The sequence below is a fragment of the Eptesicus fuscus genome, chromosome 6 (genome assembly GCF_027574615.1).
Source record: "Eptesicus fuscus isolate TK198812 chromosome 6, DD_ASM_mEF_20220401, whole genome shotgun sequence".
NCBI classification, from domain to species: Eukaryota; Metazoa; Chordata; class Mammalia; order Chiroptera; family Vespertilionidae; genus Eptesicus; species Eptesicus fuscus.
Window position 1 is genome coordinate 15,758,902 of NC_072478.1, and position 21,549 is coordinate 15,780,450.

Sequence of the window (21,549 nt, forward strand, 5' to 3'; positions counted from 1 at the left end):
TTAAAAAATAAATTTAAATTAAATTTTAAAATGTGACATTGGGTGATTATGATGCCTCAATGCAGGTTGACCAATTGTAACAATGTACCACTCCAGTAGGGAATGTGATAATATGGAAGGCTATAAATGTGATATTATAGGAAACTAGAGGCCCGGTGCACTAAATTCGTGCACAGAGGGGGTAGTCCCTCAGCCCAGCCTGTACCCTCTACAATCTGGGACCCCTCAAGGGATGTCCTACTGCCCATTTAGGCCCCATCCCTGGGATCGGGCCTAAACGGGCAGTCGGACATCCCTCTCACAATCCAGGACTGCTGGCTCCCAACTGCTTGCCTGCCTGCCTTCCTGATTGCCCCTAACCGCTTCTGCCTGCCAGCCTGATCACCCCCTAACCACTCTGCTCCCAGCCTGTTTGCCCCCAACTTCCCTCCTCTGCCGGCCTAGTTACCCCTAACTGCCCTCTCCTGCAGGGTTGATCACCTCCAACTGCCCTCCCTTGTAGGCTGGGTGCCTCCCAACTGCCCTCTCCTGCTGGCCATCTTGTGGTGGCCATCTTGTGTCCACATGGGGGCAGGATCTTTGACCACATGGGGGCAGCTATATTGTGTGTTGCAGTGATGATCAATCTGCATAGTACTCTTTTATTAGATAGGATAGAGGCCTGGTACAGGGGTGGGGGCCAGCTGGTTTGCCCTGAAGGGTGTCCCTGATCAGGGTGGGGTTCCCTTGGGGCGTGGGGCGGCCTGAGTGAGGGGCCTGTGGTAGTTTGCAGGCCGGCCACGGCCCCTGGCAACCTAAGCGGAGGCCCTGGTATCTGGAATTTATTTTCCTTCTACAATTGAAACTTTGTAGCCTAGAGCAGAGCCAAGCCTGGGGCTCCCTCCGAGGCCCGAAGCCATTTGTGTTGGGGTTATAATTGAAACTTTGTTGCCTTAAGCGGGTGGGCCCGGCCAGGGTGTATGGAAAGCTTTGCTTCCCCTGTTGCCGGCAGCAACCCTGGCCTGCTCTCTCAAGCTCCATTCTGCCGCCATTTGTTTGAATTTGTTTACCTTCTATAATTGAAACTTTGTAGCTTGAGTGGAGGCTTAGGCCTGCAACGGCTGGCAGAAAGCTTGGCTTCTTCTGTTTCCTAGGAAACCTTGCTCTCTGTGGCTGTAGCCATCTTGGTTTGGGTTAATTTGCATACCCGCTCTGATTGGATGGTGGGCGTGGCTTGTGGGTGTGTCGGGGTATGGTCAATTTGCATATTTGTCTATTATTAGATAGGATAGGTGTACTTTTCTCTCAATCTTGCTTGGAGGTAAAACTGCTCTAATAAAATAAAAAGTTTTTAATTTTTTCCAGTTTTATTGAGATATAATTGGCATACATCACTGTGTAAGTTTAAGGCATATGCATAATGGTTTAACTTACATAGATTGTAAAATGATTACTACATGTTTTTAGCCTCCATCATCTCATATAGATACAATAAAAAAGTGAAAGCAAAAAAGAAAAGAAAATGTCCTTGTGATGAGAACTCAGAATTTACTCTCTTAATAAGTGTCATATGTATCATACAACAATCCTATCTAATAAAAGAGTAATATGCAAATTAACCATCACTCTGCTACATCCACAAGCCACGCCCACAAGCCAATCAGGAGTGAATATGCAAATAAACCAACCAAGATGGCTACAGCCGCAGAGAGCAGGAGGGAGGCTTGGGTTTCCCCAGCAATGGAGGAAGCCAAGCTTTCCGCCTGCCCTTGCTGGCCTAGGCCTCCACTCAAGGCTACAAAGTTTCAATGATAGAAGATACATAAATACAAACAGAAATGGCAGCAGCCACGGAGCTGGAAAGAGCAGGAGGCTAGGGTTGCCCCCAGTGATGGAGGAAACCAAGTTTTCCACACACCCTGGCTGGCCCAGGCCTCCGCTTAAGGCTACAAAGTTTCAATTATAGAAGATATATAAATCCCAACAGAAATGGCTGCTGCCAGCCATGGAGCAAGCAGAAGGCTTGGCTCCGCTCCAGGCTACAAAGTTTCAATTGTAGAAGATAAATAAACCCCAGATACCAGGGCCTCCGCTTGGGTTGCTAGGGGGCGTGGCCGGCCTGCAAACCACCACAGGCCCCTCGCCCAGGCCACCCCACACCCCAAGGGAACCCCCACCCTGATCCGGGATATCCTTCAGGGCAAACCAGCCAGCCCTCACCCATGCATCAGGCCTCTATCCTATCTAATAAAAGAGTAATATGCAGATTGACCATCACACCAACACACAAGATGGCTGCCCCAATGTGGCCAAAGATCCTGCCCCCATGTGGACACAAGATGGCCACCACAAGATGGCCAGCAGGGGAGGGCAGTTGGGAGAGACCAGGCCTGCAAGGGAGGGCAGTTGGGAGTGACCAAGCCAGCAGAGGAGGGAAGTTGGGGGCAAACAGGCCTGCAGGGAAGGGCAGTTGGGAGGGACCCAGGCCTGCAGGGGAGAGCAGTTGGGGGAACCAGGCCTGCAGGGGAGGGCAGTTAGGGGCAAACAGGCTGGCAGGGGAGCAGTTAGGCATCAATCAGGCTGACAGGGGAGTGGTTAGGGGGTGATCAGGCTGGCAGGCAAAGCGGTTAGGGGCAATCAGGAAGGCAGGCAGGCGAGCAGTTGGGAGCCAGCAGTCCTGGAGCAGCCAGACAGCCCTCGAGGGGTCCCAGATTGGAGAGGGTGCAGGCTGGGCTGAGGGACACTCCCCTTCTCCCCCGTGCATGAATTTCATGCACTGGGCCTCTAGTGTTAACTATAATCATGCTATTAGATGCCTAGTACTTATTAACCTTGTAGCTGGTTGTTTGTACCTCTTGACCACCTTTCTCCAATTCCCTCTACCCCTATCATCCCCAAGGATGTCGTTTTTTAAGTTAAGCTGCCATAAAATGATATTTTTTAAGTATAAGAGAAGAAAAATGTGCTTCTGTAATTTGGAACTGCATTGAAGATTAGAATGGAGAAAATAATTACAGTAAAGCAGAAATTTACATGTCGTTTCTCCAAAATTCTTTGATGATCTTTGAAGAGGCCACAAGGAGCCCAGACAAGGAAGAACTGACTGAGGCTAAGTTGTTCGGTGTTTGACAAAAACTCATACAGAAAAAGAGACTCATTTTTAAAATAAGACTGCTTCAGAATTCAAAATGTCATCAGAAAAGGTCAGTCGAATTAAATAGGACATTCTCAATTTCTCTCCTAAATATGTAACTAGTTGGATTCCAATTTTGATTTCACAACTTCAAATTGCCTCCATGCTTTAAAACCATTCTCCCGAGAAGGTTTCCTTTATGGGACAGAAGTAAACGTCATCGTGATTTTATTAAATATAGAATATTATCTGTCTTTACTGCATTTAAATTCTCCTTTTACACAGTCTTACATTTATGTATCTTAAGAATATGCCACCACGTAGCCTAGAGATTTAAATATCCAACAAAAACCCTGACCGGTTTGGCTCAGTGGATAGAGCATCAGCCTGCAGACTGAAGGGTCCCAGGTTCGATTCCGGTCAAGGGCATGTACCTTGGTTGCGGGCACATCCCCAGTGGGGGGTGTGCAGGAGGCAGCTGATCAATGTTTCTCTCTCATCAATGTTTCTAACTCTCTATCTCCTCTCCCTTCCTCTCTGTAAAAAAACAATAAAAATATATTTTTAAAAAATATATATCCAACAAAAAGTTTAAAAAGTAGGTCAAATAAATTGCTGGATCAGAGGACACAAAGAAACACTATAAAAATAATTCTACTTTTTTCTCCCATGTATTGTTTAATTAATCCTACTATAATTACTAATTGTCACTGTTAAGTAGTTCTATTGTGGTTTTGTTCAAATGATAGCGAGAAAGTAAATAAACACCAATTTTTCACATTTTTAAAGTAGTAACTGTGTGTGTGTGTGTGTGTCTCTCTGTGTGTGTGTATATGTGTGTGTGTATGTGTGTGTGTGTGTGTGTGTGTGTGTGTGTGTGTATTATCTATTACATGACGGCTCCTGTCCAGCGTGGCGGTGTCCTGAGCTAGCTCTCCAACCCGCCCCCACAGCCCTGCCCAGCACCCCAATAGATAAACCTCCCGGCCCCAGGTGACCTACCTAGGCCCCACCCCTCACAAGCCCCGCCCTCATAACAAACCCCGCCTCCCCGGCGCGTCCAGGACCCGGGGAGATCCCTGGCGGCCCCGCCTCCGCAATATCCAGGCTTCTCCCCGGGCTGGTTACCCAGCCTGCCCGCTATCGGTGCAGTCTCCGGGGAGGGCCGGCCGCTTCCACTTTCGGTGGTCCCGTTGGCGCCAGCCCTCCCAGCCTCGTCTTTTCCGGTCTCAGTCAGGCGTGGCAGGGCCGGCAGGCGCCCCAGCCCTTTCGTATCCTCTCTGTCATGGCGGCGCCCTGCCTCTCCTTCCGGCCAAGCCTGTCATGGCGGCACCCCGAACAGCCACTTCTGGGCCTAGCCCCTTAGGTTGTTCTGGCTCTTAGTACTTCCGGCTGCCATGGCGGCGCCCAGGGTTCACCGGAAGTAAAACTTCGAAAGCGAGGCGGGCCTCCGCCCGGAAGCGAGCGCGGCGCTAGGAAAGATGGCGGCGGCGGCGGGCAACGCGCTGCCTAGTGGGGCCCGGTCTAGCGTGGCTCGGCCCGGCGGACAGCCCAGGCCCATGCCGCAGCCGCGCACGCTCCTTGCCGCCGGCCCAGCGCTCATAGCGAGCGGCGACGAACTGGTCGCCGCCGTATGGCCGTACCGGCGGCTGGCGCTCCCGCGGCGCCTCACGGTGCTGCCGTTCGCCGGGCTGCTGTACCCGGCCTGGCTGGGCGCCGCGGCCGCCGGCTGCTGGGGCTGGGGCAGCAGCTGGGCGCAGATCCCCGAGGCCGCGCTGCTCGTGCTTGCTGCTATCTGCCTCGCGCACGCGCTCACCGTCCTCTCGGGGCATTGGTCCGTGCACGCTCACTGCGCGCTCACCTGCACCCCGGTAAGTGCGCGGGCAGGAGCCCGACCTCCACCATGGCGGGTCGCAGCCGGCGTTCATGCCGATCCCCATCCGGCCCGGGCCTCCCATCTGCTGGGCCTGGGTCCCCAGCGGCGCCCTAGACTCTTTCGCACTGGCGTAATTTGGGGGGCCGTTACTGACTTGCTGTGCGACCCTAGCACGGGTACTTCCTTTCTTTGGAATTCCTCCCCGGTGTTGTCATTTAGATTCCATAAGGTAGTACCTGGAGAAAGCATAGCGCAGGGCCCAACACAGGTCGCTGTTGGATAGTTCCCATCCTAGCGAGTACTCGGTTGTTTCTCCCGGAAACAGCCCTCTCTTCCTCCCACCGTGGTTTTGTTGTCAAAATGTGAGACGAGACCTGCCAGGTGGGTTTTTCTGTGTGTGAGGCTTGGCTTCGAAACTGAACATCAGCCCTGCTGTCCAGTGCCCAGAGGCCTCCGGTACTGCCACCAAAACCAGCTTGAAATACAGTTAATAGCAGCGCTTAAAAGAGCTATTGGTGACCAAGTGACTTCACTGTTTGGGGTCCCTTTCCGTCCGTCTGCAAGGTGAGGGTGTGACCCGTAGCCCCAATATGGGGATGAGGGAGAGCTGCCCTGGGCCAGCAGTTGATGTCCCCGGGCCTGCCTCGGATGACCCCGCGGGTTGGGAGCAATGGGTGAGTGAAGAGGTCGGCCTCCTGCCAGCCTCCACTCTGGCCACAGGTGTGTGTCTGCTGAAAGAAGAGGGGAAGGGAGCTGCAGAAAGAGGCAGGAGCCCCATCTTTGACTTAGAATGTGGGCTGAATCCTCTTTCTCCTCAGAGAGTGGCATCTCCCTTACCCCACAAGCCTTATACCAGGGGAGGGGCTCAAGCTTTGGGGCTTGGTAGAGTTGAGTCAGTTAGTTCCATGGAAGACCCCAGCAAGGGACAGAAAAATGGAGGGGGGGGTACGGGGAGTTTGACACACACATCCGAACTTCCAGCTGCCTTTTGGCCTGTGGCTTAAAAGTGTGACAGCCTCCTTTGGAGAACAGGGCGGAGCTAAACAGCTATGGGATGAGGACAGTAAGATCTGGGTTCGCATCAGAGATCCCAGACACCAGTGCTTCTGCTTTCTGGGTTTCAGTTTCCCCTTCTGTAAAGTGAGAACCGTAACACCTACCTCGGGATGCCATGGTGAGAAGCATGGTGTCTGCAAAGCCCCTGGTATGGGGCCTGCGCGCGTGGCACTTTGTACTTTTCTTCCATGGCGTTACCAGGGTTCAGAGATGATGTGTTGTTCTTTTTTTTTTTTTAATATATTTTATTGATTTTTACAGGGAGGAAGGGAGAGGGATAGAGAGCTAGAAACGTCGATGAGGGAGAAACATCGACCAGCTGCCTCCTGCACATCCCCTACTGGGGATGTGCCCGCAACCAAGGTACATGCCCTTAACCGGAATCGAACCTGGGACCTTCCAGTCCGCAGGCCGACGCTCTATCCACTGAGCCAAACCGGCTTTGGCTGATGTGTTGTTCTTGTCTGCCTGCTTCCATTGCCAGGAGCTCTCTGAGGGGAGGGCTTGTTTTTCACAGTCACTGCTGTGACGCCCTCCCTCCCTCACCCACGGGCACAGCAGCAGTGGGATGGATGCAGCTCATGCTGAAGGAGTGCTAACTGAGCTCCATTTGGTGCTTCCCTGTCTGAAGTGCTGAGGAAACAGCAGTGAACAAAACCCATTGCCTTCATAGGGTTCGTGGGGGAGGCTTGTACTCGGCAGTCAGTGCCCAAGAGGGAAAATAGAAATGAGATAGGAACATAGTGATGGAACTTCACATGGGCACCCAAGTGTGGCCTCCTGAGAAGATGACGTGTGAGCAAAGGTCTGAAAGCTGTGTGACCACGTGTCCTGGACAGAGAACAGCACACACCAACAAGCTCCTTGGTTGAATCAAGGACGAGCCTCCGATCTCATTGCTCCTCCTTGCTGGAGGACACAGCAAGAATCGTGATGGGGCCCTAGCCGGTTTGGCTCAGTAGATAGAGCGTCAGCCTGTGGACCGAAGGGTCCCCAGTTCGATTCTGATCAAGGGCACGTACATAGGTTGCAGGCTCCTCCCCAGCTCGGGCCCTGGATGGGGTGTGTGTAGGACGCAACCAATCGATGTGTTTCTCTCACATCGACATTTCTCTCTGTCTTTCCCTCTGTCTTCCACTCTTTCTAAAAATTAATGGGAAAATACCGTCCAGTGAGGATTTAAAAAAAGAATAGTAATGGAGCCTGGCCAGTGTTGCTCAGCGGTTGAGTGTCGACTTATGAACCAGGAGTTCATGGTTCAATTCACGGTCAGGACACATGCCCAGGTTGCAGGCTCAATCCCCAGTGGGGGGCATGCAGGAGGCAGCCAGATCAATGACTCATCCTTGATGTTTCTGTCTCGCTCTCCATTCCTTTCTGAAATCAATTTAAAGGGTTGTGTGTTTTTTTTAAAGAATATTAGTGGGGTGGGGGGCGGAAGCCAGGCAACATTAGAATGGTGAGCTGTGACAGGGCTTGGTTCACATGAGCTGTGACAGGGCTTGGTTCACATGAGCTGTGACAGGGCTTGGTTCACATGGATTGAGGCTGCACCTCTTGCCGGACAGTCTTCTCCCCACAGTGGTTGAGAAGGACTCAGCAGCATCACTTTGCCTCTCACAGGAGTACGATCCCAGCAAAGCGACCTTCGTGAAGGTGGTCCCGACCCCCAACAATGGCTCCACTGAGCTCGTGGCCCTGCACCGAGATGAGGTAGGGACCACCTGCCAACCTGCTCAGTGCAGGTCTTGGGTGAGATTCCCAGGCACTGGCATCCCAGGTCAGGGGCCTCTGCCACAGACCGCCTTCTCCCACAGGGTGAAGACGGGCAGGAGGTGCTGTCCTTCGAATTCCAGAAGATCAAGTATTCCTATGACGCCCAGGAGAAGAAGCGCTTCCTGCCCGTGGCCTTCCCTGTGGGAAACTCCTTCTCTTACTACCAGAGCAGCAGAGGGTTTCAGGAGGACTCGGACATCCGCGCAGCGGAGAAGAAGTTTGGGAGTAACAAGTGAGTCCTGACATCCCCATGTGTCCCTCCTGCTGACAGGACTGGGCCTCTGCCTGTGGTCATGGGCCTTGCCCCGCCCCAGCTGGTGGCCTGTTTCTGCCCCTTCGAACTCCTGGGGTGGGGTGCCTGGGATGTAGGAGTCCGCCTTTTCAACAAAGCATCCCAGGTGAACGCGGCCCCCTCTGAGAAACGCGCTCTGTTCTAAGTCTCCCCTGAACTTGTTTGCTGACAGGAACCTCCTGGTGGGTTCTGGGGGAAGAGCCCTCCTGGGGAGCCTGGCCATGGGATACAAGAGTTGGCTATTCATCCTTGTCTTGTTTTTATAATTCCCCAATTCATTTTAAATTCTTTCTTTTAAAAAGATGGGAGAGAGAAATATAAACATTGATGATGAGAGAAAATCCTTGATCGGCTGCCTCCTACACACCACCTACTGGGGATCGAGCCTGCAACCCGGGCATGTGCCCTGACCAGGAATTGAACCTTGACTTCCTGGTTCATAGGTCGATGCGCAATCACTGAGCCACACCTGCTGGGCTTAAATTCTTTCTTTAAATCTATTTTCTTGCCTGTCTCCTCAGGTCCTGGCACTTAAAGAATGGTGGTAAAACCCACCTCTCTCTCTGCTCTCTCCCCAGAGGAAAAAAAAAAAAAAGAATGGTGGTAAAAAAGAAGTCAGTGATCAGGATAGCTCTTACTTGTACCAGGTAGAATAGCGGATGCTCTATACACACTTTAATCTTCACCAAAACTGCCAGTGCTGACCCATGCCTGGGAGAGGGCCAAGTTGAACTTCAGAGCCGCTCAGAACCTCTCGGGAATTCTTTCTGGGCTGATTGTTTACCACAACTATCAGTCCAATAGGAAGATTTTAAGAAATATTTACTGGCCCTCACTCCCCACCCCTCAGGTCCAGGCTCCCTTAAAGGCAGCAGACACAATGCAGGGTGATTTTTAGTTTATTTTTATCACTGTGGGACCACTGTGGTCTCTTATCATATTCCACATTCAGGAGCCCTCTACATACCATGCTGCACACCCTTAGCGCCCCCCTTTGTCACATTTCTGAGGCTTTTATTCAGGGCGTTTTGGGGAAATCTGGCTCCAGACCTCCTCTCTCCACAGTGGGACGAGCTCAGGCCCCAGGGGCTCAGAGGCATCTGGTTGCCAGGCCGCCTCTGTGCACCTTCAGCTTCAGGGCTCCTGTCCCAGTCAGAGGTTCCTTCTCCACTTGCTGTGTCTGCCGCCCAGATGGTGGGTTCTCATCTCACCAGCCCCCACTCGGATGGGGGTGCTGCATGAAGAGCTTGTTGCCAATTCAGAAGCTTCGTCTGGGCTCTGCAGAGCAGCGGGCTGGGGGTTGTCAGCATGCTGCCCCGGTGAGGGAGGAGAGCCATCATTGAATGGAGAGTCCTATCGTCTAGAAGGTTGCCCGGGCTTCTCATTTCCTGAGGAGGCCTGCAGTGCCTCCGGGTAGAGGTGTCAGGGAGGGGCCTCCGAGGCCTCCCACCGTGAACAGGGTCTGGGGTCTGTTTTCTTGCAGGGCTGAGATGGTGGTGCCTGACTTCTCAGAGCTGTTCAAGGAGAGAGCCACAGCACCTTTCTTTGTGTTCCAGGTAAAGCAGCAGCTCCAGCGCACCTTCCTACCCCATTCTTCAGGGCTTACCCAGCCAGCATGACCTGTGTCCAGTTCCAAACCCGAAAACTCCCTTGTCCTAATGGGTCAGAGTCCAGGGGGGGAATGGCCCTCGGGGTGGGTCCAGGCCTCAGCAGGCATCCTCATTACGTTTCTGGGGCAGGTGTTCTGCGTGGGGCTCTGGTGCCTGGATGAGTACTGGTACTACAGCGTCTTCACGCTCTCCATGCTGGTGGCCTTCGAGGCCTCCCTGGTGCAGCAGCAGATGCGCAACATGTCCGAGATCCGGAAGATGGGCAACAAGCCCCACACAATCCAGGTGTGGCCAGCAGGGTCCCAGAGGTCTTGGCAGGCCTAGTGCAGGTGTGTTCCCAGAGCTGACCATGCCCCACCCCACTCAGGTCTACCGAAGCCGCAAGTGGAGGCCCATTGCCAGCGACGACATTGTTCCCGGGGACATTGTCTCCATTGGTGAGGCCCAGTTCTGCTCTTTCCTGGTGGCATTTAGCCGTGGCTTCTGCCTGACCCTCTGGTGCTGCCCCACAGGTCGCTCGCCACAGGATAACCTGGTGCCGTGTGATGTGCTGCTGCTTCGGGGCCGCTGCATCGTGGACGAGGCCATGCTCACAGGGGAGTCAGTGCCACAGATGAAGGTGTGGGGAAGGGGAGACCTCAGTCCACTCAGGTGCACTGTGGACCATTCTTGAAGGGGCCACCATCCAGGAGAGGGCCAGGATCTTGTCCAGGCGCCCACGGAGGAGGGATGGAAACCTGGCCAGGAGGCTGGAGGAGGCAGAGTGGGTGCGGCATCTGGGCAGAGCTGCTGATCTCAGTGCCCTGGACAAAGGGAAATGGGGTGGCGGTGGAGAGAGGAGATGAGAGTCCCAGAGCGTTGGGACATCTAGGTGCCCTGAGATACCAGACCGAGGTGGACTGAGAAGTGGGGAGGGTGTGATTTCTGGGAGAGGCCAGGTGCAGGGTCACAGGGAGTCGACGAACGTACAGCTGGAGAAAAGGTGAGATTTGCTGGGCCAGGTGGGGAGCAGGTGGGCTCCTCCAGCCCCAGGGCTCAGCTCTCCAGAGACGGGGTGGAGAGGGAGGCCGAGGTGGGACTGACCACTGGCTTCACTGTCCTCCCTCTTCCCCAGGAGCCCATTGAAGACCTCAGCCCCGACCGGGTGCTGGACCTGCAGGCCGACTCCCGGCTCCACGTCATCTTCGGGGGCACCAAGGTGGTGCAGCACATCCCCCCACAGAAGGCCACAACAGGCCTGAAGCGTAGGTGCCTTGGGGGTTTTGGGGGTGTCCTGGCCCCACCTCCCTACCCCCTCCATGTCTGCTTGGCTGTGAGGGAGTCCAGACAAAGAGACTCAATGACACTGCCTCTGCTTGTTTCCCAGCGGTCGACAGTGGGTGCGTGGCCTTCGTCCTAAGGACTGGATTTAACACATCTCAGGTGGGGCATCTTGCCTGACTGGGGCGGGTGGGCTCCATGGCCGATGAACACTCAAGATGGCAGTCCTTTTAGACCCCAGGACATCCACCCCACAGGCCCACTCTGCCAGCGGGTACTAGGCCAGAGGCCATGCGGAGCAAGCCCAAGATCAGGCTCACTCTCCCCTGCTAAGGGCCTGGTGGGAAATAGCAGACTGGCTGTTGACACGTGTTTTGGGGTCATGAACACTTGAGCCTATAAACTCATTAAAACAGCAAGAAGACTGCCTGATAGAGATAATGGCCAGACCTCCTTCCAGTAACTCCTGTGCTATCTAGACCACTTTCTTCCCCCCACCTCCAGGCCTTGGTCACTGGTCTCCTTAGCTCTTAGTCAAGTTACAGCTGCCCATGTAGCCATGTGGTCCCTGGACCGTCTGTGTGGTGGGTTGCAGGACTCACTGGTGGGCCTGGGGCTGCTGCTCTCTGTCAGCTAAGGGAGGATCTGACCCTGATGCCCTCAAGCAGGGAGGCTACCACCCCCACCCCCCAGAAAAGCCTCTGACTCCGTTCTTCCAGGGCAAGCTGCTGCGCACGATCCTCTTTGGGGTCAAGAGAGTGACTGCGAACAACCTGGAGACCTTCGTCTTCATCCTCTTTCTCCTTGTCTTTGCCATCGCAGCAGCCTCCTACGTGTGGATTGAAGGTAAGCACCACGTTCCCCACCTGTCTGCTGGTCCCATGCCCACCGCCACAGGCTGGCAGGCCCTGTCTCCATAGGCACCAAGGATCCCACCCGGAACCGCTACAAGCTGTTTCTGGAATGCACATTGATCCTCACATCAGTAGTGCCCCCTGAGTTGCCCATTGAGCTGTCTCTGGCTGTCAACACCTCCCTCATCGCCCTGGCCAAGCTCTGTGAGTACCTGAAGCAGGGCTGGGGTACCAAGGGGCTGGGGCCTGGCAGGACCCCTGACCCTGGCTCCACCTTGCAGACATGTACTGTACGGAGCCCTTCCGCATTCCCTTCGCTGGCAAGGTGGAGGTGTGCTGCTTCGACAAGACGGGGACCTTGACCAGCGACAGCCTGGTAGTGCGCGGAGTGGCTGGGCTCAGGTGAGCGTGGAGACCTGGGCCAGGAGGTACCCAGCCAGCAGCAGAGGGCTTTCTGAGAGCTCATGGGCCTGAGTGCTGCCCACCCAAGCCCCCAAAGTAGAGCCTGTCAGAGGTCTGTTCCAGGGGGCTTCCTATGCAGTCTCAGTATGAGTGACAGCGGCACAGGAATCATCTTAGGCTCCAAGCAGCCACGTGACCTGTGGGAGCATCCGTGATACAAGTACAGATGTCACAAGGACCAAACCGACACCCCCTACTGCCCCTGAAGTGACTGGCACAGATATGGGGGCCCATCCCTCTTCCTGGCTGGCAATTCCCAGAGGGTCCCTCCACCCTATAACCAACTATTCCCCTTCCTTGCAGAGATGGAAAGGAGGTGACCCCCGTGTCCAACATCCCTGTAGAAACACACCGAGCCCTGGCCTCATGCCACTCCCTGATGCAGCTGGATGATGGTACCTTGGTGGGTGACCCCCTGGAGAAGGCCATGCTGACAGCCGTGGACTGGACACTGACCAAAGGTGAGGGGCTGGAGTCTCAGGCCCAGTGCAGACTCACCACCAGCTCTCACGCTCCCGGGAAGGCAAGCCAGATCCCTAGGCTGGCGGGTGGGCATGCACACACGTGGTTGTCCTCCTGGGTTGGAACCCATCCCACCCAAAGCTACAGGGCAGGGTCCTCCAAGCCCAGGTCTCCCAGCTCTTATCCCCAGGAGGCAGGAGCCCACAGGCCCCGGATCTGGGGGTGGAGGGAGGAAGGAGGGGCAGGCGGGGGCCTGGCTTCCTCTTTGGAGCTAAGGCCCTCAGGACTCGTACTTATTTGTTTCCAGATGAGAAAGTATTCCCCCGAAGTATTAAAACTCAGGGGCTGAAAATTCACCAGCGCTTTCATTTTGCCAGTGCCCTAAAGCGAATGTCCGTGCTCGCCTCCTACGAGAAGCTGGGCTCCACCGACCTCTGCTACATCGCGGCTGTGAAGGGGGCCCCTGAAACCCTGCATTCCATGGTGAGTGGAGCACGGCTCTGGGGTTCAGGGGGGAGGTCAGTGTGAGGTAGTTGATGACATTCCTCTGCGTTTCCTGCAGTTCTCCCAGTGCCCAGCCAACTATCACCACATCCACACGGAGATTTCCCGGGAAGGAGCCCGCGTCCTGGCTCTGGGGTACAAGGAGCTGGGGCACCTCACCCACCAGCAGGTAATGGCCCAGGCTCCCCACCTGCCAGCCTCTCCCCCACCCCTCACCCATGTTCCCACACCTTGTGTCCTCACAATGCCCCTGTGAGCAGGCACGATTTCATCTTCCTCCTCCCCGGATTCTACCGTTGGAGACTCCAGGTGGCACTCAGTCCACAGTGCCCTGCCTCCATGGGACCCAGGCCCATCCTGGAACCTAGGGCTGCCTCCACCCAGCTTCCTGCCCCCACCCAAGGGTCCTCATGTACCCTCAGTAGGCATCAGAATACATCTTTTTTTTATATATATTTTTATTGATTTCAGAGAGGAAGGGAAGGCGGGGAGAGAGAGAGAGAAACATCAATGATGAGATGAAATCATTGATCGGCTGCCTCCTACACGCCCCCTACTCGGGATCCAGTCTGCAACCTGGGCCTATCCAGGAATTGACCCATGACCTCCTGGTTCATAGGTCAACGCTCAACCACTGAACGTGCTGACTGGCCCAGAAGGCAATTTAGATTACCATCTCTAGTCTAGTTCTGACCCAGCCCAGCTCAGTCACCTGCTTACTGCATGGTTTGAAGACATCCCCAGCTCTCAGTCATACCCCATGTCCCATCAGCTCTTCTCCCACCTCCACTACCAACACTCCTTTACCTCCTTCCACCTTGGCCTTCATCCAGGCTGTTTGCACCCAGTGGCCAAGAGAGCCTTCCAGAATGCATTCCTGATCACACCCCTCCAGAGCCCCTCCTGCTTAATGCCACTCCTCTCGCAATTCAGGACCCCTCAGGGGATGTCGGAGGCCCGGTGCATGGATTCGGCCCGATTCCCACAGGCCAGGCCGAGGGGCCCCACCAGTGCATGAATCCATGCACCAGGCCTCTAGTATGCATTTAAGATCTTTGGTTAATCTCTTCCCTTCCTTTCCCCCTTCCCTCTGAGATTCATCTGTCTGTTCCATGTTTCCATGCCTGTACGTTGAGCACCTGCTCCCTGGTGGTCAGTGCACGTCATAACTACCGGTCGAACAGTCACTTGGGCTTTTATATTTATAGATGCCTTCCCCAGTAGAAGACAAGCTTCATGAGGGTGGGCATTTTTGGTTTCTGGGATGAGGTAGAGGGTAAGTGCATGCTGGGTTGTGAACAAGGAACAGGTGACAGAAGCCAAGACACAAGGCCTCTGTGAGGACATGCCATGCCCACACCAGGGAGTAGAAGCATTAGGGGCAGGGACCACCCAGCCATTGCCAAGCCCCTGTGCCACAGGGAGGACAAGCCCTTCTCTGACCTCTCCACTCAGCACATTGTTGGAGCTTGGGGAATTGCAGGGGTGGGGGACATCATGATCGTAAGAGCCCCCCATGTTTGTCCACAGGCCCGGGAGGTCAAGCGGGAAGTGTTGGAGTGTAACCTCAAATTCGTCGGCTTCATTGTGGTCTCCTGCCCGCTCAAGGCTGATTCCAAGGCTGTGATCCGGGAGATCCAGAATGCCTCCCACCGGGTATGGCTCCTGGACCCTCCACCCCAGGCCCCTCAGGCAGATGGGCGGGTGGGCCATGGCTCCTTACAGAGAGGAGGATGTGACAGCAGAGGACACTTCCACCCCCATTGGGGCAAGTGGCTGCTTCCTGGGGCCCGCAGCATCCCTGGGAGGCTGAGGCTGGGTAGAGGGTGTGGGAGCAATACCCAGACGGGTCATGTCTGTCTCAGTGGCTTCAGTCTGTTCTTCCTGGTGTTTCTGTTGTCTAATTTGGGACTCAGGATGCAGTTTAAAGTGGGAGCTAAGTGAGCAGTCTCAGAGGATGGTAGCAGGATCAGTCCCTACCTGGCACCCATGTGGTTCCCACCCACCCCACACACAACTTCCTGGGAAGCTATCAAGCCAAAAGGGTCTACGAAAAAACTGGTTCATAATTTAACATGAAAGGTATGGGTGTTCTCAGAAAGATAAACATACATGTATTATTTTTAAAAACATCACCGGGGTGGACAGATTACGAAGTCCAGTCCTCGGGAGGGGCCAGGACCTCCCTCGGTAGCCTTCCGTAGAGGGGACTCGGGCACAATTCTCCAGGCTGGAGCTCTGCCCCTCTGAGCCTTCGCCTCTCTCCCCAGGTGGTCATGATCACTGGTGACAACCCACTCACTGCATGCCACGTGGCCCAGGAACTACACTTCATTGAGAAGGCACACACGCTGATCCTGCAGCCTCCCACAGAGAAAGGTGAGAGACCCTGAATGAGCACGCCAGTGTTACTGAGCACCTGTGATGGTGACAGCAGTGTGATGGGCCTGTGGATCACAGCCCTGCTCCTCGGGCCATCTGGCTAAAGAGTTCCACTCGTGTCTAGCAGCATGAGGGCAGTCACTGGCTCCGGGATCAGTGATGACTTATAACCTCAAGGCAATCGATTATAGTCACACCATCTCATGTCTCCTATCATCACACCCACCTCGGGCCTGACGGCTGCCTGTGCACTGCACGTATACCCCGTTCCCACGTTCAGGGACTGCTGGTGCTGATGCTCGGCATAGCCAGACCCTGGGCAGCGGGCTTGGTATGTGTTACCACATTGTCCCTTCACCCTACACAGGAGGGCCGCCGTCCCCCTGCCACATAGGAGGAAGCATCTGGGTCACTGTTGTCACCCAGCTTTATAGACAGTGAAATAGAAGTGAACCCACCCACCAGGTTTCTTGGTGTCGTTGTGACTAAGCATTTGAACCTGGATGGCCTGACTCCAGCAGCTGACCACTGAGTTGGCGGCAAGTGGTACCCCAGAGTCAGACCATTCGAGGAGCCGTTCCAGCCACAGCACTTTCTGTCTGGTGGGGTGGGGTCTGTCAGATGCTGAAGGATGGTGCCCAGTGCAGCACCTGGCTAGGGGGTGTTTGGCAAGGCTACAGGCCAGGGGAGGGTGTTGGTGAGGCCCAGCCAGGTCAGCTTCTGGCACTTCCTGGCCTCTCTCCCAGTCTGCACTGCTGGTCCCAGAGCTCCGTCCAGCTCCAGACACCGGGCTCCTGAGACGCCCGGGATTATGGGCAGGCAGCCCAGAGAGGTGGCTGTCAGGGCTGTTGATTGGCAAGTGAAGGGCAACAACAAAAACCAGGTGGAGGTTAGTTTCCTGCCCAGCTGAGACTGTCCAGGTGAGCCATCAGTGCCAGGAGGGCTAGTTGGCCAGCCAGCTGGAAAGAGGAAGTGGATAGCAAGTGTCTGGCCAGAGGAAGTGACTCCAGTGCCCCAGCCCCAGGAGAATGGGGTTTCAGGCAGGCCACAAGGGTGGGGCTAATTAAGTAATAGGTTTGGGTTATGCCTGAGTTGGAATTTGGCCACTTCACGTGGTCTTAGGCCCTGGGTTCTGGGAGTCCTCATTTATATTGGAGGGTTCTGAACAATCTCTATTGGATGGTCACCGGTCCAAGGCACAAGTAGGTGTGGATGCGGCTTGGAGGAGGGGTAAGGAAGGGTAGGGGTCAAAATGGTGCTCCAGAGAGGAGACACTAGGACCAGGCATGTTGAGTCCAAGTCAGGGGTCTTCCTGAGTGACAGCCCTGTCCCTGACTCGGCACTGGCCCTGCAGGTCGACCCTGCGAGTGGTGCTCCATCGACGGCAGTGTCGTGCTACCCCTGGTCCAAGGCTCCCCGAAGGCGCTGGCCCTGGAGCATGCCCTGTGCCTCACGGGCGATGGCTTGGCCCACCTGCAGGCCAAGGACCCCCAGCTGCTGCTGCACCTCATCCCCCATGTGCAAGTGTTTGCCCGTGTGGCCCCCAAACAGAAGGTGAGCACAGAGGTGACAGGTGGGCGAGGCCCTGAAGTGGCGCACAGCCCTCACTTGGTCCTTTGCCCATGTAGGAGTTTGTTATCACCAGCCTGAAGGAGCTGGGCTACGTGACCCTCATGTGTGGGGACGGCACCAATGACGTGGGTGCCCTGAAGCACGCCGACGTAGGTGAGCCGCCGCCCCCGCCCCCTCCTTCCTCCCGTCCCCTGGCAAAGTCTGTTCCTTCCTTACTGTACAGCCAGCCAGGGCTCAGCATAAAGGACACCTCCCCGAGCATGAGGAGGCAGTGAAGGGATAGGGTCAGGGATCCAAGGCAGAAGGACACAGGAGTCTAAGGAACAGTGTGGCTGAAGCCACCAGAGCCATGGGGAAAGTTTGGGGAGGCAGGGAAGCTCTGTGAGAGAACCCGGGACCCTTTAGTCCGCAGGCTGACACTCTGTCCACTGAGCCAAACTGGCTAGGGCTTGTTTTTATTTTTTCAGTAGTTATAGAAAGTAAGATAAAATGCTCTCTGCGGGTACTCTTTGGGGAGGTCCAGTGAAATGGGGAGGTTTGGCTCTGAGGCCCATGGCTCCATCTAGGCATTGAGCTGACACCCACTCTGGCTTGGGGCCAGTGGGCTCCCCTCAATCCTAACACACACACATTCTTCCCTCTCCCCCCGCCCCCAGGTGTGGCACTCCTGGCCAATGCCCCAGAGCGGGTTGTCGAGCGGAAGCGGCGGCCCCGCGACAGCCCTGTCCTGAGCAACAGCGGTGTCAGGGCCACATCCAGGGCATCCAAGCAGAGGTTGGGGCTCCCACCCCCAGAGGAGCAGTCCACCTCCCAGAGGGTGAGTCTTGGAAGGGGGGCCCCGGCACCCCCTTGGGTCCAGGTCTCACCCACCGCCACTCACCTCACAGGACCGCCTGAGCCAGGTGCTGCGGGACCTTGAGGATGAGAGCACGCCCATCGTGAAGCTGGGGGACGCCAGCATCGCGGCGCCCTTCACCTCCAAGCTTTCATCCATTCAGTGCAGTGAGTCCTGCCACCTGCCCTGTCCCCCTGCCAACCCTGCCTGGCATCCATGCCCATGCCTGCATGGCACCCATGCTCACACCTACCTCCCCCAATCCATGTAGTCTGCCACGTGATCAAGCAGGGCCGATGCACGCTCGTGACCACGCTACAGATGTTCAAGATTCTGGCACTCAATGCCCTCATCCTGGCCTACAGTCAGAGTGTCCTCTACCTGGAGGGCGTCAAGTTCAGCGACTTCCAGGCCACACTACAGGGGCTGCTGCTGGCTGGCTGCTTCCTCTTCATCTCCCGCTCCAAGGTGGGCTGAGACCCCAGGCAAAGCAATGGCTCCTGCCCCACCCAAAGGCTCCTCTGCCTCTGAACCACAGCGCCCGCCCTGGAGGTGCTCAGAGGCTTCATTGATTCATGACAAGGGACACTTGGGCCTGTTAGAGGTGCTTCCGGATGTCATCTTTTTCTTCCTCACAGCAGCCCTCGGGAAAGCTGTCATCCCCGTGTTACAGATGGGGCGTGGGAGGGAGGGGGCGAGCCCACTGAGCTCTTCCCAGTAGCACAGCTCGGGCCCCAGCACTGTTCATAGGCAAGCAGGGCTCTGGAGGCTAGTGCCAACCCGTGGCCCCAGGATGTGGGACTGCTCTCTGCACCAGGCCTGCAGGAGGCATGGTGGGTGGGTGGCCCAGGGCACTCTGGGCCTTAGCACTCACCCATGTATTCAACCCCCAATACTGCAGCCCCTCAAGACCCTGTCCCGGGAGCGGCCCCTGCCCAACATCTTCAACCTGTACACCATCCTCACGGTCCTGCTCCAGTTCTGCGTGCACTTCCTAAGTCTCATCTACCTGTACAGCGAGGCCCAGGCCCGAAGCCCTGAGAAGTGAGTGCCGCCCTAGCAGTGGGAGCACAGGGCATCCAAAGGAGGCAGCATCCCTGTGGGGGGAGGTGGAAGGAGGATGCAGATGCAGGTGCAGACGTTGGCCTGGGGCAACCAGGGCCAAGCAGAGAGTCCTGGCTGTGTGCAGGGGCAGTGGGAGCCACACAACGGCCCTCACCCCCGTGCATCCTGCAGGCAGGAACAGTTTGTGGACCTGTATAAGGAGTTTGAGCCAACCCTGGTCAACAGCACTGTGTACATCATGGCCATGGCCATGCAGATGGCCACCTTTGCCATCAACTACAAGGTGAGCTCCAGCCCTAGCCCAGGCATGCCCTGCCCACCCACCCCCCACAACACAAACTATTCATCTCTCTGTCCCCACAGGGCCCGCCCTTCATGGAGAGCCTGCCTGAGAACAAGCCTCTGGTGTGGAGCCTGGTTGTGTCACTCCTAGCTATTGTGGGCTTGCTCCTCGGTTCCTCGCCTGACTTCAACAGCCAGTTTGGGCTTGTGGACATCCCCGTGGAGGTGAGTATCCCTGTGGATGTGGCCCCAGGACTTGACCTGGGCCCATCGGCAGGCATCCAGCTCATCATCGCTCCCTACCCTGCAGTTCAAGCTGGTCATCGCCCAGGTCCTGATCCTTGACTTCTGCCTGGCACTCCTGGCCGACCGCGTCCTGCAGTTCTTCCTGGGGACCCCGAAGCTGAAAGTGCCTTCCTGAGACAGCAGTGCCAGCACCCACTGCCCACCCTGCTACCACCGGGCAGGGACCCCATGTGGGCCCCAGGAGGGAACACTGCCCCCCACGGCAAGGCCAGTGCAGCCTTGCCCACTAAGACTGAGTTGGGGCCTTTCCCCTCCCCCTCCCCCCCCACATGGCTGTCCTAGGGCCTGGCTGGCAGAACCAGCCCCAGCCAGCACCTTTGGTAAATAAAGCAGCATCCACAATTTTAAGCCCTGTTTTCACCTCTGCCTGTACCACACCAGGGGTCGCTGGGAGGCTGGGTGTTCTCCGAGGAAGGTCCTGGCACCCTCGCAGAGGGCTGTGTGAGGTTAAGGACACCCTCTGCAACAGTCAGGGCTTGCACGGGCCGAGCTTCCAGCTCAGAGAGCTCTGCATACTTCCTGGTTTAATAAGCACCCCCATATGTCAGCTTCATATTTTCACATCTCGGGCACTGCGGGGAGGCTTAGGTTCTATGGCTTTTTCCCCTTTTTAGTAATATGCAAAATGGCAGCATGGCGTCTTATATGTGAGGAAGTTCAATGCACACCATTACAATACTGGCTCAGGCTAGGGTCCTGGGGTCGTGAGGCATTTAGGTGCTGTTGCCATTTCAGTCACAGCCAGGCGGGCCCAGCAGCCTGGCTCTGCCCTCACACTGACTGTCCTTCCTCTCAGAGGGCACTCGCTCAATGCAGTCGGGAACGTCAGAGCAGGCAGCACAAGAGCTGAGAAGCAGCCAGTTGGAGATAACGGCGAAAAACTTGAGGAAGCAAAGTTATAATACATGAAGTCTTTCATTACAGCCAGAAATGCCACTGAGTGAAGAGTGGGTACATTTTTGTAACTGAGAAGCTGCTTGTGACCACCTCAGGCCAGGGGACCCAGACTCAGACTTCTGGGCCACCTCCCCACCACTGCTCAATCCCTTCCTGCCCTCCTGGTCACCCTCAGTAGCCCACTGTCTGGCTTCCCCAGTGAGTGCAGTGCAGCCTGCAGTCCTTGGGAAGCCTTGGCAAACAGCAGGGCCCAGCCATGGATACCTGTGAGCATCGTGAGCACTGGCTGGCCAAGGTCCCAGGGGGTAGTGGCCCCAGACGGCAGCCTGCAGAGGGGTTGCTGTGGTCATGGGGAATGGAGAGGGAGGCCAAGTCCCTGGGACATAGACAACTTGAGGCGACTCAGAGAGCAGTCTGGAATTGGGTTTGCCAGGGATGATTGTTTGGGAGCTCAGGGGAGGGTCTCTGTGCCGCCCTCACCACTACCCCACCCCACCCCAGGCCTGAAAAGAACTGAGGGCTACGCTGTAATTGGGCCTCGAGAGCCTGATCTAGCTTTGAGGGTCACTGGGAGTCCCCCAGGCCAGGAGTTTCTGGCCACAAAGTGTTCGGTGACTTCTGATTCAGCTGTAATTGGGCAGGACAGCCGGCCTCCACAAGGGGCTCCACGTCTCTAGTCGGCTGGGCTGGACGAGTTCAGGGGTCAACAGAGCCCTGAGCAGAACTGTCACTGGGTGTGTGGAAGGGTGGAAAACAGGTGGACTCTGGGGTCACTCCTGGGGGAGTGTACTGGCGCTTTGGGACCGTGCAAAGATCTGGAAAGGAGAACCCTGGCCAGGATGGAGTCCTGGAGTGTCCAGGTCTGGGGTGGTCGCCCAGGAGGCACTGGCTTTAGAGCATCTCTGCCCTTGAGCAGGGGGCTCCTTCCGCGCTTCTGAGCCTGGGG

At 56.0% G+C, this 21,549-nt stretch overlaps 1 protein-coding gene across 2 annotated transcripts; it reads left to right on the top strand.

Moving 5' to 3' along the window:
- Positions 1 to 4,593: 4,593 nt before the first annotated feature.
- On the top strand, positions 4,594 to 20,054 carry ATP13A1 (ATPase 13A1). 2 transcript variants are annotated; one of them, XM_008156344.3, is made up of 26 exons: positions 4,594 to 4,983; positions 7,668 to 7,757; positions 7,862 to 8,052; positions 9,596 to 9,668; positions 9,852 to 10,007; positions 10,090 to 10,159; positions 10,235 to 10,341; positions 10,837 to 10,966; positions 11,089 to 11,144; positions 11,702 to 11,828; positions 11,903 to 12,040; positions 12,118 to 12,238; positions 12,602 to 12,759; positions 13,068 to 13,243; positions 13,323 to 13,433; positions 14,795 to 14,920; positions 15,535 to 15,643; positions 17,001 to 17,200; positions 17,275 to 17,371; positions 17,875 to 18,035; positions 18,106 to 18,220; positions 18,325 to 18,521; positions 18,955 to 19,097; positions 19,290 to 19,401; positions 19,482 to 19,625; positions 19,711 to 20,054. In XM_008156344.3, the coding sequence occupies exons 1-26, from the start codon at positions 4,594 to 4,596 to the stop codon at positions 19,819 to 19,821; spliced, it is 3,609 nt and encodes a 1,202-aa protein (XP_008154566.2). In that variant the 3' UTR covers positions 19,822 to 20,054. The 2 variants fall into 2 exon arrangements, with proteins under 2 accessions (XP_008154566.2, XP_054573210.1); XM_054717235.1 differs by having other exon boundaries at positions 4,599 to 4,983; positions 7,988 to 8,052.
- Positions 20,055 to 21,549: the final 1,495 nt, after the last annotated feature.

Bases quoted from the DNA above. Each gene is read 5' to 3' on its own strand.
- ATP13A1 (XM_008156344.3), top strand. From the start codon at position 4,594: ATGGCGGCGGCGGCGGGCAACGCGCTGCCTAGTGGGGCCCGGTCTAGC. The intron at 9,669-9,851 runs GTAAAGCAGCAG...TTTCTGGGGCAG, and splicing joins CACCTTTCTTTGTGTTCCAG to GTGTTCTGCGTGGGGCTCTG. The intron at 19,626-19,710 runs GTGAGTATCCCT...CCTACCCTGCAG, and splicing joins TTGTGGACATCCCCGTGGAG to TTCAAGCTGGTCATCGCCCA.